The 14,147-nt window shown below is 39.1% G+C and overlaps 1 protein-coding gene across 1 annotated transcript in view; it reads left to right on the top strand.

The window, feature by feature from the left end:
- Positions 1-10,952, top strand: part of tfcp2l1 (transcription factor CP2-like 1) — a gene marked incomplete at its 5' end in the record, with an annotated part of 18,439 nt that extends 7,487 nt beyond the window's left edge. Inside the window, 11 exons of the mRNA XM_079169970.1 lie at positions 53-159; positions 250-402; positions 1,150-1,260; positions 2,556-2,659; positions 3,018-3,069; positions 3,204-3,297; positions 3,441-3,531; positions 5,169-5,251; positions 5,476-5,618; positions 10,239-10,290; positions 10,417-10,952. Coding sequence (XP_079026096.1) covers positions 53-159; positions 250-402; positions 1,150-1,260; positions 2,556-2,659; positions 3,018-3,069; positions 3,204-3,297; positions 3,441-3,531; positions 5,169-5,251; positions 5,476-5,618; positions 10,239-10,290; positions 10,417-10,454 — 1,028 coding nt within the window. The 3' untranslated portion in view covers positions 10,455-10,952. The remainder of the gene's footprint in view (positions 1-52; positions 160-249; positions 403-1,149; positions 1,261-2,555; positions 2,660-3,017; positions 3,070-3,203; positions 3,298-3,440; positions 3,532-5,168; positions 5,252-5,475; positions 5,619-10,238; positions 10,291-10,416) is intronic.
- Between the last annotated feature and the right edge of the window lie 3,195 nt (positions 10,953-14,147).

Raw genomic sequence — 14,147 nt, 5'->3', positions numbered from 1 at the left:
CTGAGGGGCTTTTTAGCAAATGTGAACTGACTCATTATTGCATTATATGCAGATATCCCATTGTCAGTGGGGATACTGGAGCCCCGTTCACACCCTCTGCATCTCAACACCATTGAGTTCCTCTGGGATCCTGCCAAGAACTCTTCTGTTTTCATCCAGGTACAGATGGGTTCTGGTCAAACGTCTAGAGGGGGGCCATTAATACATATGTGGCAAACTTACAGTCCGTCTTCTGTCATGTTTCCTCAGGTCAACTGCATCAGCACTGAGTTCACCCCCAGGAAGCACGGTGGGGAGAAAGGAGTGCCCTTTCGTATCCAGCTGGACACTTTCACCATCAATGAACACGGGGAATACGTGGAGCATGTCCATTCTTCTGGCTGCCAGGTCAAAGTCTTCAAGGTATGAAACTTGCCTGGCAATTACCTTCATATTTGTATTGCACCAAGTTCTAACTCACACAGTTGGAGCCTTCTACTGGACACTAAGGGTATTACTCTCCTTCCATCATGAGCACGCCAATCAGGACGTGCAACCCGAACGGTGCTGACCCCACGGTATCTAATGCAGCACACACCACTGCCTGACTATCCTTTTTCTCTTCAGCAGGGGGCAAGTTGCCCACTAATTAACCTCTAGCCGGTCGGGATCAGTGTGGTCGGGTGGACAATATGTCGCAGCAGGGTGTGCATTAATCTGGCTCCACCCACTGTACCCATCCTGTGTAGTAGAGGGCAGAGCCTTTGTGAGTTAGAACAAATACATATACTGTAGCCCTAGTTCTATAAGCACAGGCAACCCTCTACCAAGGGGCCTCTGCCGCTCCTACGGCACTCGACGTAGCAGGTGTAGGATAGTTTGGTAGTGCTGTGTGCTGCCTTGCATCCTGCAGGGTCCGCAAGTATTCAATTAGGCACTTCATGATTGGCCGGGTCAGATTATGCAAATTTCCCTTGGGCTAATGCATGCTCGTAATTGGACGAGAATAATACCTATAGAGTTCAATAGAGGGCTCTACCTGTGCTTATTGAACTAGTGTTACAATATAGTAACCTTTGTAATGCTACGCTCTAATAATCATTGGGCCATGTGTCATATTCTATGACAGCTTTCTAAATTTGACTCCTAATGTACGTTTTTTTTTTAAAGCCTAAAGGAGCTGATCGCAAACTGAAGACAGACAGGGAAAAGATAGATAAAAAGGTCTCTCAAGACAGAGAGAAGTATCAACTGTCCCATGAGAACACCGTGCTAAAAGAGGTGAGGCATTCCCTTCTCCCTGTATCACCTCATTACATAACAGAGCAGATCTGAGAGGATCCTTTCTTTACTTTATTGGTCCCACAGTGGTAAATTCTGATGTTATCTCATTTTATCAGACATTTCATTTCTTTGTGCTTCACCTGCCAGTCACAATACAATCCACCTCTCATTTTGCTTCCACGGTACATTTTAAACCAGTACTGCGTCACTGTATGTTAATATGTTGCTTTGAGTTGTTCCTTTTTAAAGTGTGCGTGCTTTGGCGCTTAGTTCTGTCAATGATTGGGTGCATCACTTCAGTGTCTTTGGATGACAAGTGACTCAGCAGTTTCTGTTAAGGTGTTAATCTGGTTTGTCATTCATTCGGATGAAAAACAAACCTGATCAGAGCTAAAACTAGGAACCATTCATCTGTATGACTTTACAAAGAGATCACTGAAAACCAGCGCTGGAAGAATAGAGATCCTTTCCTAAAGTAATAAATAGTAATACCACAATGTGACAATACTGCATTGAAATAAAAGTCCTTCAAGAATTGACTTCAGTAAAGGTGCAGAGCTATTATCAGCAAGATGAACTTATGAAGTTAAAAAGTACATATTTTGTAGAATAGCCTCTTTCAGAATGGTATATATTATTGTATTATAATTATTGATGCATTAGCAGCAATTGAATATTAACTGCAACTTACTGCTTTGTTGTCTGTTGGTTGGTCTAATCAATATCAATAGATCATGTTCTATAAATTGATCATGTGTTTTTCACGTACAATATTAATCTGAAACTATCGATCAGTAACTATAGCTGTCAGATAAATGTACATGAATAAAAAGTACAATATTTCCCTTTGAAATATAGTAAAGTAAAATTATACATAAAATGGAACCACTGAACTAAGGAAAAATACTGCAAAACTTTACAGTTCTGGAGTAAATGTACATCTGAACTGCACCATGCTGCTGAAAACATGAAGTGCAAACAAGCTTGACTGTGTTTCCCCCTGGACTAAAAATAAAGATTTAAAAAATATTATTATTATTATATCCTGACGAGTTGGGAGTGAGGCGGGTTGTTCAGAAACCTGAAGTGGGCGGAGTTCAGGGATACGTCTTTGTAGGTTTGTTATTATAAGTAATACCTATAACATTACACCCAGCTTTAATATGATATTCTTAATATTTAGATAGAGAAAGAGGAGGGAAGGTGTTTTCTGATTATCCAACCTGACAAAGTCATTACATCTGAGCACAAAGACTACATGCATAAACATTTCCATGTTTCTCTCTCTCAAGTGTTCTCCTTGGCCCGATGCCCTAAATCTCACCAGCCACAGCAGCAGCAGCACTCCGTCACCAGTTTACCACAGCTCCCCAACTTCCTGTAGTTTCACAGATGGGTGAGTCAGCATTCACGCTGCCACATATCACCATTTTACTAAGCACCCACCTCATCAACTGTGTCCCACAGCGCTCTGTAGATTAATGGACTAAAAGTTGTAGAAAAGTCTAGATTGTCTTTCTAGGCCTGGGGTTGACCACGGCTTACACCTGTGGAGTAATACTAACCATGGTAAAAGCTCCCTCTATGGGTGCTTACCAGGATTACTCAACACTGTTAGAGGAATGAGCTTCCACAACCTGTACACGGTATATTTAGTATAAGTGGGTGTGTGTAGTTAGAAACAGTTTTTATCAGTAAATGATGTGTTTCAGAGCCCAATCTGTTCTCTCCTCTTCATGTGGACGTTTCTGTAGCAGCTGTTCTCCAAACCAGCAAGGGGAGCAGCTCCTGCCCGGCTGCTCTGATGTAAGTAATGCAGAAGCGTGCAGTGTGAAAGTGCTCATGTGGCTCTCTGATTCCTTTTCGGACATTATTTTGGAGACAGTGGATGCTGTGCTGCTAAACCTATTTCAAGGGCTCCTCTTCTTTTTGACATGTAGCCCCTTCTACCATCGTCCTCGCCTCAGGACACTCAGCAGTGGCTGCACCGCTACAGGTTCTCACCGTTCTCAAGGCTCTTCTACAGCTTCTCAGGTAATGGGGGGTAAAAATCACAACGCATTTTGAGAGAGCAGGCACACAGCTGAGTGTCTAACTCCAAATAGGGAAAGAAGTTGAGGAATTCACTGAATTCATTTCTTTGAGCAGGGAGGATAGATGTTCTGCTGTCGTTGCAGGTGCCGATCTGCTGAGGATGAGCAGGGAGGATCTGATCCAGATCTGCGGTCCAGCAGATGGTATTCGACTCTTTAACACTATGAAAGGAAGGTGAGACATTAAGATGCACCTCTAAGTGCTCAGTCACATCAGAATTGTGTAGATTTGTTTTGTTCTCCTTTTGTCCTCGTTAAATGGTGTGGGTGGAGCTGGGTGACGTAGAGACTGCTTTTTGTGCCGGGGTTATTGTTGGTCGACTCGAGTCATGTTTATGGAAAAATGGAAATTTCTAGTATCATGCATAGGCAATGCAGAGTTACATGAAATTGGAATGTATGACTTAGCTAACATGATCCCTTCTTTGATTTGGACTCTCCAGTCTCTCAATGGTCAGCATTGTCAAAACGGTCCAGACATGTCATCATTTAACAAAGTTTGAAGTCTGTGTGAAACTCTGTATGTACTGCATACTACATACTAAATGAACAATTACCGGTTAGTATGCGTATGCCATTACCATCAGACTGTTCACACTGAAGTGAACTCAAGTAATCTGCATCACATGACTGTATCGATCACGATGTTACAGGTCTGCGCTACCGTTGAATGCAGTAGTATTATTGCAGTATTATTTTAAGTCAAATTAAAATGATTCAATATTTTAGTGTTTAATATGTTTTCTACGGTACATATCAATGTGAGCTACCGTGCTTTTCCTCTTTACGGTACCTTAATGTTGCTCGCCATGTATTATTATAACAGGTTAGTTTAACCATCTGCCTCGCAGTCCACCATTGGACGGTCGGAAGATCCGCAATATATTTTGCTGCGATTGTAAACTGATGTCTCACACTCAAAAATTCTTGTTAATCCAGTATACATGCAGGCATTTCTCAGGTACACAGAAATCTACTAACTGTGCTGCGTTATCACACTATATACTAATTTTTACGTCATACTTAGTAGGAATATATAGTAGGAATATATATATATATATATATATATATATTAGTGCTGGGCAACGATAAACAATTGCGATTAATCGCATTGTTATGCACAAAATTCAATAATGAATTCAAAAGTAGTGTATTGCGCATTTTTATTTTAAAAGTACTGCTATATCAATAAAAGTGCAATAACATTTTGTTTGCAAACACTTTAAACAAATTAGGTTCTTTTTAACAGCAGTATTCCCTTTAAACAGTAGCAGTTATAATACAGTTATGATGATTCTGATAAAAGATATTCAGCCGGTGTTCACAACTTTATCTTCATGTGTGTAATGGATGCAATTTGAAATATACACCTTGAAAACGTCATGTTTTTTTTAATTAATTTTTTTATGTTTGTTAAATTCTCAGTAGCGATATCTAAATGATATGCTTATTATACATATTCCAAACAAAAACACTTTAAAAACTCTAAATAATTTAAATGAATCATTTTTTTTTTACACATACACAACGCTGATTACCGTAATATGTGTGGTATTTGTTATAAATGTACGTTGGTACATAGAGGGTGATAAGAAGCTGTACAAGTTAACGCGTTAACTTGCCCAGCACTAATATATATATTTAAAAAATGAATAGAGATCTGTGTAAGAGATCTTTGACAAAACAAAACCTTTCCACTACCTGCTTTTAAGTCCTAGAAAGAGGGCAAACGAAGAAGAATCTTCAGTCATGTTACTACTGCAGCATGTTCTACCTCGTATTAATAGTACAGTCTCTGCTCACATTCACCAGGTGTATACAGCCCCGTCTTACCATCTATGTGTGTCAGCAGCACACCAGACATCAACCTGCCATCAAGCCAGGTGGTGGAGACAGTAGGTGGACATACTTTATGATTCCTATACTCTTATGTTTACTTTATTTGACTGCTCCTGAAAGGGCGTCATCACATTTCATCACACAAAATATTTTTTGGACTGGGAAAACAGATAAAATTGACTCTTTTTTGAAAATGAATAATGGGATCTAACGTAGTCATGGAATTGTTCGTGAAGCTCGTTCATGTGTTCCCTTCTGTCTTCGTTTGTCTTCCCTGCAGTCTACCACGCTCTGTACCTGGAGGAGCTGACACTGTTGGACCTCTCGGAAAAGATCTCTATGCTGTACAGCCTCACTCCGCAGCAAATATCACACATCTACAGACAAAAACCCAGCGGGATCCACGTCTTAGTCTCTGACGAGGTATCCTTACATCTCCTCTATCAACCACTAACTCTTCATACCTTGAACCATTTACCAACGGGTGCTGTTAGAGGGCCCAGGCCTGGTGAGCACGGCTAAATGGATTTACTCTTGACACAAGGGCTGATGGCTGTCCTGTTACTTATGGCTTTGCTTTATAGTTCAGATCAGGTGGCCTCCAGTTCTGAAGAGTGAATCTCTTGTTTCAAGTCTTCTTCAATACAGCATGATGTTCATTTGGTAACCTATGGTCCCTTTTAGAGTAAAATAGACCATAAACAGGGTGTGCTTTAGGGCGGGGCTACTGGGATTGACGGGTCACTACTATGCTGTTGTCTGGTGTGGGAGTGGTCTGTGTTTTCGTCTTAGAACCTTTCATAGTATGTTTTTTCATGAAAGTTAATAGTAACATTTTGGTCTACTAAAAATGTTTTATCTAGCTCCACAATTTTTGACACTTTTGATTTAAAAAAAACAAGATGGCGACGGCCAAAATGCCAAATTTGAGTCTTTAAAACCACGGTCCACAAATCGCTATGGTGACAACGTCCACTTCATATAGTCTACGGTTCAGGTCGGATTTAATGTGATCGGGTTGTATTGTCTGTTAATTGTATCCCTCCCAGTAACTTTGTTTCTTTCATTCACCCTGCGATATAGAGCAACGCTCGGCTAAATATACACGTATACAACAGTGGTGGGCTGTCAGGGCCTGCAAAGCCTTCTCTGCTGGCCTAAACAGAATCACAAAGTTATAGCTATTTTATAATTTAATAATTTTTCTTAAATACAATACATGTATCATAATGTATAAAAATATTTTTCCCATTATCTTATTTTCTCATTGCACAGCTACTGTGTTCCTCAGTTGCTCTGCTTCCAGTGCAGCTTGTTTTAAGTAGAGCTTTTATCCAATCAGATTTCACCTCTGTGTCTCTAGGTAAGAAGAGAGGCCCCAGGCCTGCAGACTCACCAGTGAATCCCTTTGCAGTTTAAGGGAATGGGGACAATATTGTTGATTGTCATAGTCTTCAACCAATCAGATCATTAGTTTCACATGTTGGGCGTATTCTTTGACATGTCAGAGCCTGCTAGCTGGCCTATAAGCACGTCAGCATTACCTGCAGCTCAGTTTGCAGGAGCAGCTCTGCAGTGAAGTGCAGCGCGTGCTGCGATTGGTCAGTGGGCGAGCACGTGACTATTGTGAAACGAAACTTAAAATAGCCATCAGAGGCTTAGTTGGAGTAGTAAGAGTTCAAATTGAAAGATATGGAAGAAATTATGAAATTTTTGCATTTTGCTTGGTGTAGATTTTTTTTTTTTTTTCCCTAGCTTTGTTTTTTTAACACTCAATGGCTGAAGGAGGAGAAACAGATTTGTGAGTTGGGATTTAACCGTTGGATTAAACTCGTTGTCAACAAAGAAAGGAGGATGGAGTTTGTCTTTAAGTGAACAGCATTTGGTAAGTGAACTGCATCTAATATCTGAATGGCCCTCGAGCGTGTAGCAGAATGCGTGTTCCGCTGCAGTGTTGCTGGATTGATTTGTTGCTTTGTTGTCATATGAATATATGTGACTGGTTCTTGTGAGTTTGTTGTCATTGTGTTAATTCTATAGATTTGGACTATATGCATTGTCCGTTAATTACGAAGCATACCGTCATGCGCGGAGTTATTGTTTGTTAAGCTAGTTTAGTGTAGCCTCCCAGAAGTGCGGGGCCTCAGCTGTTTTTTGTTATTGTTCCGGGTTGAGAGGTCACAGCCCGTTGTCTCCTACGTGAGCGCAGTCCACCGAAAATATTATATTTCCCACAATTTAAGCTTCTGCATTTTCCAAATGCACCAGTATTATTCAAACGTATTGTTCGGTTTGTAAGCCTCATACCAAACAGTTTAATATGAATATGTGTATTATTAAACTCCTAGAAACTAATAACCATAGCTGTGGCGCCATCATGAGGTTATTAGGTGGTGTTTCAGCTGCAAGACAGCACTGAAGGCCCAGGTATAAAATGCACGGCCCGCCACTGATATACAACTGGAGTTACATCCAAGCAACTTCTATCTCACTCGGTCTCATTACTCATAGACTACTGGCGTGCAGTCGGACTGAAAAGCAGCAGATTATTGAGCTTTCTTCAACTTGCTTCATGCTCAACTCTTAATAGTCTCCACCAGCATTGGAAACTTGTAGGAGTAACCACAAGCAGCCAGAGCTGAACAAAAATGTTGGTATAGTATTCCATTAAAGGTCCAATTAGAGAAAATGTCCTCATACAAAGATCCGGTACATCACAATAATGTCTAACTGCCGTTATGATTTAGTCCCATATATATTGAAGTAGCCTAGCATTTTATCAACCTATGTATGTAACTGTCTGTCAAATCAAATAAAGAAAGTTTAATTGAATAATATCTCAACAATATGTATTGTCAGATTTCATATTGAACTGGATGAATTACAAATAATGCATACTCTAATAATACGGTAATAATAAATAACTGTTCTTCTCTCATGTCAAGTAAAATAAGGACTGGATTAAAAAATAAATACATACAACAGAAAGCTTTTGAAAAATCTGCATCTTAAAATAAAGTACTTCATTTTAGAAAAATGAATTTCACTGAATTGCCCTGCAGCTTTAAATTCAGTTCATCCAGGTGTGAATTGATGTCAACCAAAATAGCTACGATATTCATATTATTGTCTTCTAAAAAGAAAGATTTGTGTTCAGGGACTTTATGTGGATATTAAACCACTTGTTTCAGCTCTATTCCTCTCTGCTAATATCATTGTTTAGAAGTGAATTAACGTGTTAAGATTCTGATCATATTGGGCTCTGAGATTGTGTATTTTTCTGTGCCTTCATTTCGGATGTAAGTGGGTACGTTTGCTCAAAAGATGTGATCTTTGTCTCCTTGTGGAGGTTCACATTACAGCTTTTAATAATCGTCACGGTCTCTGAACATATGACACATACTGGTTTTAAACTGCCTGTGGGAAGAATTAACCTATAAGAGTCTATCCATTCTAGGTGAAAGACTCTCTGGTCTCGCTGACCACATTTCGCTCTTAGGAGCACGCCACGTACTTCTCCAACTATTCGGTCTGTCTCCCCGTCTCTCCCCTGTATGTATATATCTCATACGACTCATGGTGCTTTTCAGAATACACATTTGATTGGCTGAGCAGCGTCACGTGAGATGATTTACAACGCAAGCAATTGCTCAGTGTGTTTCCTGGACCGATGAACAAGAACCGTAGAGGCTAGAAAAGCTACGCCGGTTAAAGTAGAAGTGGTCCGTCAAACTTTAATAATCCTCAGTTATCTATTGGTTGTAGGTCAAAGGTCTGGATACAACAGCGTCTGGGTCCGGACTGCGGCCCACCTGTTAGTGACCCCTGGTGTAGTATGTCCAAAAAAGTCACATTTTGGCATGTCAGAAAATGTCAAGAAAATCATAGCAAATGTCAAAATAAGTGAAACATTTTTTAAAGTATAGTATTTCTATAAAAGTCATAAAAATGTTAATAGTATAATATCTTGAAAAAATAAAAAAAAAGAATCATAAAAAAGTAAATGTATAGTATGTTGAAAAAGTAATGAAAAAGACATAGTATAGTATGTCCATAAAAGTCATAATATATTATTTCGAAAAAAAAGTCATGGTATAGTATAGTATGTCGAAAAAAGTTTTAAAAAGTCATAGTGTAGCATGTCAGAAAAGTAAAAAAAAAAAAGATCCGAAAGAAGTCATTAAAAAGTCATATTATAGTATGTTGGGAAGAAGTCATATTTGGTATGTTGAAAAAGTCATAGTACAATATCCCATAATAAAGTCATACTTTAGTATGTTGAAAAAAATCAAAGTATAGTATTTCAAAAAAAGTCATTGTATAGTGTGTCAAAAAAAGTCGTCAAAAAGTCAAAGTATATCATGTTGAAAAAAGTCAGAATTGTATTTTGAAAAAAGTCATAGAGGGTGTTAGTGTAGTATGTAAAAACATAGTTTGTGTATAAAAGTCATAAACAAACAACTCAGTTTAGTATGTCGAAAGAGTATTTAAATAAAAAGTAATAATATATTATGTCGGAAAAAGGTCATAAAAAATGACATAGAATAGTATGTCGGAAAAAGTCATTAAAAAGTCATAGTATGTAGGCAGCTGTGGCTCAGTGGTAGAGGATTGGCGGTTCGATCACCAGCTCCGCTAGTCCATGTCGATGTATCCTTGGGCAAGACGCCTAACCCTAAATTGCTACCGGCGTATGAATGGGTATGAATATTTACATAGTTCTGATGGGTAGGTGGCACCTTGCATGGTAGTATGAATGAATGTATCAAAAAAAGTCATAGTATGGTATGTCGAAAAAAGTAACAAAAGTCATGTGAGCTACATTTAATGGAACAAAAGAGGCAAACAAAAGGCTTTTTTCTCTAGCGCTATCTATTTACCACTGCCATGCAAGCAAAAGCTAATTATGACACCTGTAAATGATGGTTGTTAGGGAGGATTGGGATTTATACATGATGATGAACCACAAGTGGGGATTTTTTTGTTTTTGATATGCAGCACTTAAATGATCTGTGTTGACATCGGTCGATCCGTTCGTTTCAGATGGTGCAGATCTTCAGGGAGGAAACAAGCTTCATCCTCAGCATTGTAAGAGGTAACTGAGTTTTATTGTCAACCCTTAAATTCACTACTCACTGTTAAACATTCAGTATCCCTCCTGTGTAGCTTGATTATTGGTAGTTTTGAATGTTATTTTACGGGATTGTTTTCTGTTATCCAGATGAAAACACTGATGGCTACCACGTTGTGCTCAAATGACCAATAGGCACTCAGGAGATTCAACGTTTCCACCGAGAATCAGTGGAATTGCACAGCTTGTATATACGTCCTTCTAGATTGCAACATGTAACATTTACTAAGATTTATAGTACTTGAAAATGCTAGTAGGCTTTCAGTTTGCTGATGATTTTGCGCTTTGTTTGAGTTTTCTTTAATTTCTTTTCTATTTAATTTGCATTGTTGTTAAGTTACTGATTCATGCCAAGTATGTCTTATAATTAGTGGTAAACACTGCTGAATTATTTCTTCTCATGTGCATTCATTTTTTACTTAAACACCTATAAATGCAAGTAAATGACTTTCATGATTAAAAAGCAGAGTAAATGTCACACATCATCATGCCAACAAATAGAAAAAACAAATGAACAAAACTGTATTATGTTGTTTTAATGTAATGCAAGTCCCTTCACTATTTTCATGCTTGTCCTAAAAATGAAATGTTGGCTGTTTCTGTTGCATATAATAAATAAGCTTTTGTCTTGACAGGGTGTCATTTGAAATTTGGTAAAAGTGCCCATACACCGCTTGAGCCAATCATGAGCTGTGCACAGCCAGAGCTTGTTAGCGTGAGCCACCTAGCGGTTGCGCTAGCACCACGGTTGCCATTTGGCTAGAAAGACTCAACAACTAACCATAATATCTCGATGAATACATTTATGAACAAATTGAGTGATTTGTGTTTCAAGAAAGTCATCTGGGTGTCTGAACACACACGGTGGTCCGAGAGTGCTGGCTATCAGTGGAAATGTTGCTAAGCTAGCTAGAAACACGATAAGTGACTGTAACAGACAATCACCGTAAATACAGATGTTGTTTTGACACTCATGGAAGACCATTGCTGTGCTGAACTGAATTGGAGCAAGTGTGGAAAAACAAGAACAGACATGTTCATTGTAGACATGATAGAACGGGGAATGTTTGAGGTGTTGCAATAGTCATGACCTTTAGTTAAATGATCTCAGTCTACCAGCTCATCTGAATCACACAAAATGTCTGTGAGCTGTCTGTCTTACTGCAACACTGTATGCCATGGTCCCATCCAGTCCTGGCAGCATAGACAGGCATTATGGGTCCGGGCTTGCCCACTGAGTCACCTGTGACCGCACTCATGAATTAACTTAGCAATACAGTATAGAAATTAAGAATTATATTATATTACAGCAAAAGAACCAAAACATTATTAGTTTACCAATCTGCAAAACGTATAAAGAGGTGAGAGTAACTTACCCCCATAAATGGATTAATAACATCAGGTGTATTATCTGGTCTAGCTAGAGAAACTCTGAAGAAATCTTGACAGATCATAACTTGTTTCCCATTCTACCAAATTTCTCCTTTCTCTTGGGATATGCCTAGAATCTATTCTATCTAGTCTATTCATCATATCATTCGTGATCTGGAGACCGATTCTGACAGTAGCCAGTGAGCACCACCCGGGATTTCAACGTTGATTTCTGGTTAAAAACTGGTTGAAAATTGGACCTGTTTTCACTGTCTTTTCAACCGGTTAAATTGTGGTTACATCAACGTCTCACAAAACACCAATTTCTTTTAAAATGTTGATGGTTTGTTCAGTTCTAGGTTGAAAGAGAGATAATAGTGACTTTGAACGTATTTGTCCAAAGTCATATTGCACTGGTCGGTGAAATGTGGTCTACACAAAGACGCAGTGGCGGGCCGTGCATTTTATACCTGGGCCTTCACTGCTGAAATACCACCTTATAACCACATGATGACGCCACAGCTAGTGTTATTATTCGTTTCTTGGGCTGTAACTATATAACGTTACGTATTCGTATTAAACCGTTTGGTACGAGACTTAAAAACCGAACAATACGTTTGAATAATACTAGTGCATTTGGAAAATGCAGAAGCTTAAATTGTAGGAAATATAATGTTTTCTGCGCTCAGTAGGAGACAGCGGTCTGTGTGACCTCTGAACCGGAACAAAAAGAACCACAACAAAAAACAGCTGAGTCTCCGCAAGTGTTCCGGGAGGCTAGGCTAACTAGCTTAACGGAAAAACAACAGCAGTAACATGCATTCTGCTACACACTCAAGATCCATTCAGATATTAGATGTAAAAAAACGAACCAGTTGACTTACCAAATACTGATCACATCCTCTTTTCTTTGTTGACAAAGATCTGATTGGTTGAAGACTATGACAGTCAACAATATCGTCCCCATTCACTTAAACTACACATGGATTCACTGGTGAGTCTGCAGGCCTGGGGCCTCTCTTCTTACCTAGAGACACAGAGGTAAAATCTGATTGGATAAAAGCTCTACTTAAAACAAGCTGCACTGGAAGCAGAGAAACTGAGGAAGACAGTAGCTGTGCAATGAGAAAATAAGATAATGGGAAAAATAATTTTATAAATTATGATACATCTAGTGTATTTAAGAAAAAATATTAAATTATAAAATAGCTATAACTTTGTGATTCTGTTTAGGCCAGCAGAGAAGGCTTTGAAGCCCCTGACGGCCCGCCACTGCAAAGACGTGATTTCAATGCATTTAATATTTCATAGAAAACGTCATCAATATGGAACTATAGACTGTATGCTGTCAACAAGAAGCTCCCAGGACATTGTAATGAGAGCAGAGAACATTCTGTCTGTACATTCATGTAAAATACCAGTGTGTTATTTACTGATGGAACAACTTCTTCTAAAACTCTGAAAGTTGCACTGGTCTGGAAACTTTGCGGAGCGAAGTGAACGAGCTGACAGAATAAACGTCCATTTTCTTGTTCGGATATTTTGAGGCTTTCAAAATGACAATAAAGTGATTTAGTATTTGCTGATGTGCCCTGAAACTGATATTATGGCCAATGTATATATATATACATATATATATATATATATATATATATATAAATCACACCACTGATATGAATGGCATACCACTCTGATTCAAAGGCATATACCACTAATATGAACTTTCAAGCGGCACCTGCTCTCAGGAAACGATATATGATGTTAGAAAAGGACTGGCATACCACTCCAGGCATCGGAATAAACCACTGAACAACAGTGGCATACCATCGGCCACTTTCTGATCTCTGCGTCACTCGTTTTTAGGACATTATACATGTTAAATACACGACAGAAAGCAAGTGGGACTGTACACAGTTTAAATGGGGAGGAGTTGAGTAAAATAAAGTGATGTACTAATAAGACCACGGTCAAAACATTGTTGTTTGGCATAGAGCAATATACAAACAATATTTAATATTATACTGTGTGATATTGTTGAAGGAGATGAAGTATCTGCGAATTTGAGAGTTGCTTCTCCCCGGAATGCCAGGGCCGTGTGGTATTAAAGACACCATACAAGCTGCTTAGCAGAAAACAGTAAAAGAAAATGACTACTAAAAACAAAAAATGTAACTGAAGGCCTCAGGGTTTGACCCTTGAGGGTTTCGTAAGACTGCGCCTCCGAAGAAAGGCTGCCTAAGCGAATCTGGGGTTTTCGTAAGACTGCGCAGCCGAAGAAACGGATACCTAAGCGAATCTAGTTCCGCTTAATGCAAGACGGACAGAGATGGTTCTTGTGTTTTGCTGACAGTGTCGTGTCTGAGGGAGAAGTTCCTCTAACACATTGACTGGGCCCCATGTCCAAGTTCCTCTTATCAGGGGGGCCGATCACACACACGCACACACACACC

The sequence above is a fragment of the Pholis gunnellus genome (genome assembly GCF_910591455.1).
Source record: "Pholis gunnellus genome assembly, chromosome: 12".
Taxonomy (NCBI): Eukaryota; Metazoa; Chordata; class Actinopteri; order Perciformes; family Pholidae; genus Pholis; species Pholis gunnellus.
The sequence above is the reverse complement of the archived record's forward strand: the minus strand, read 5'-3'. Positions and strand labels throughout refer to the sequence as shown.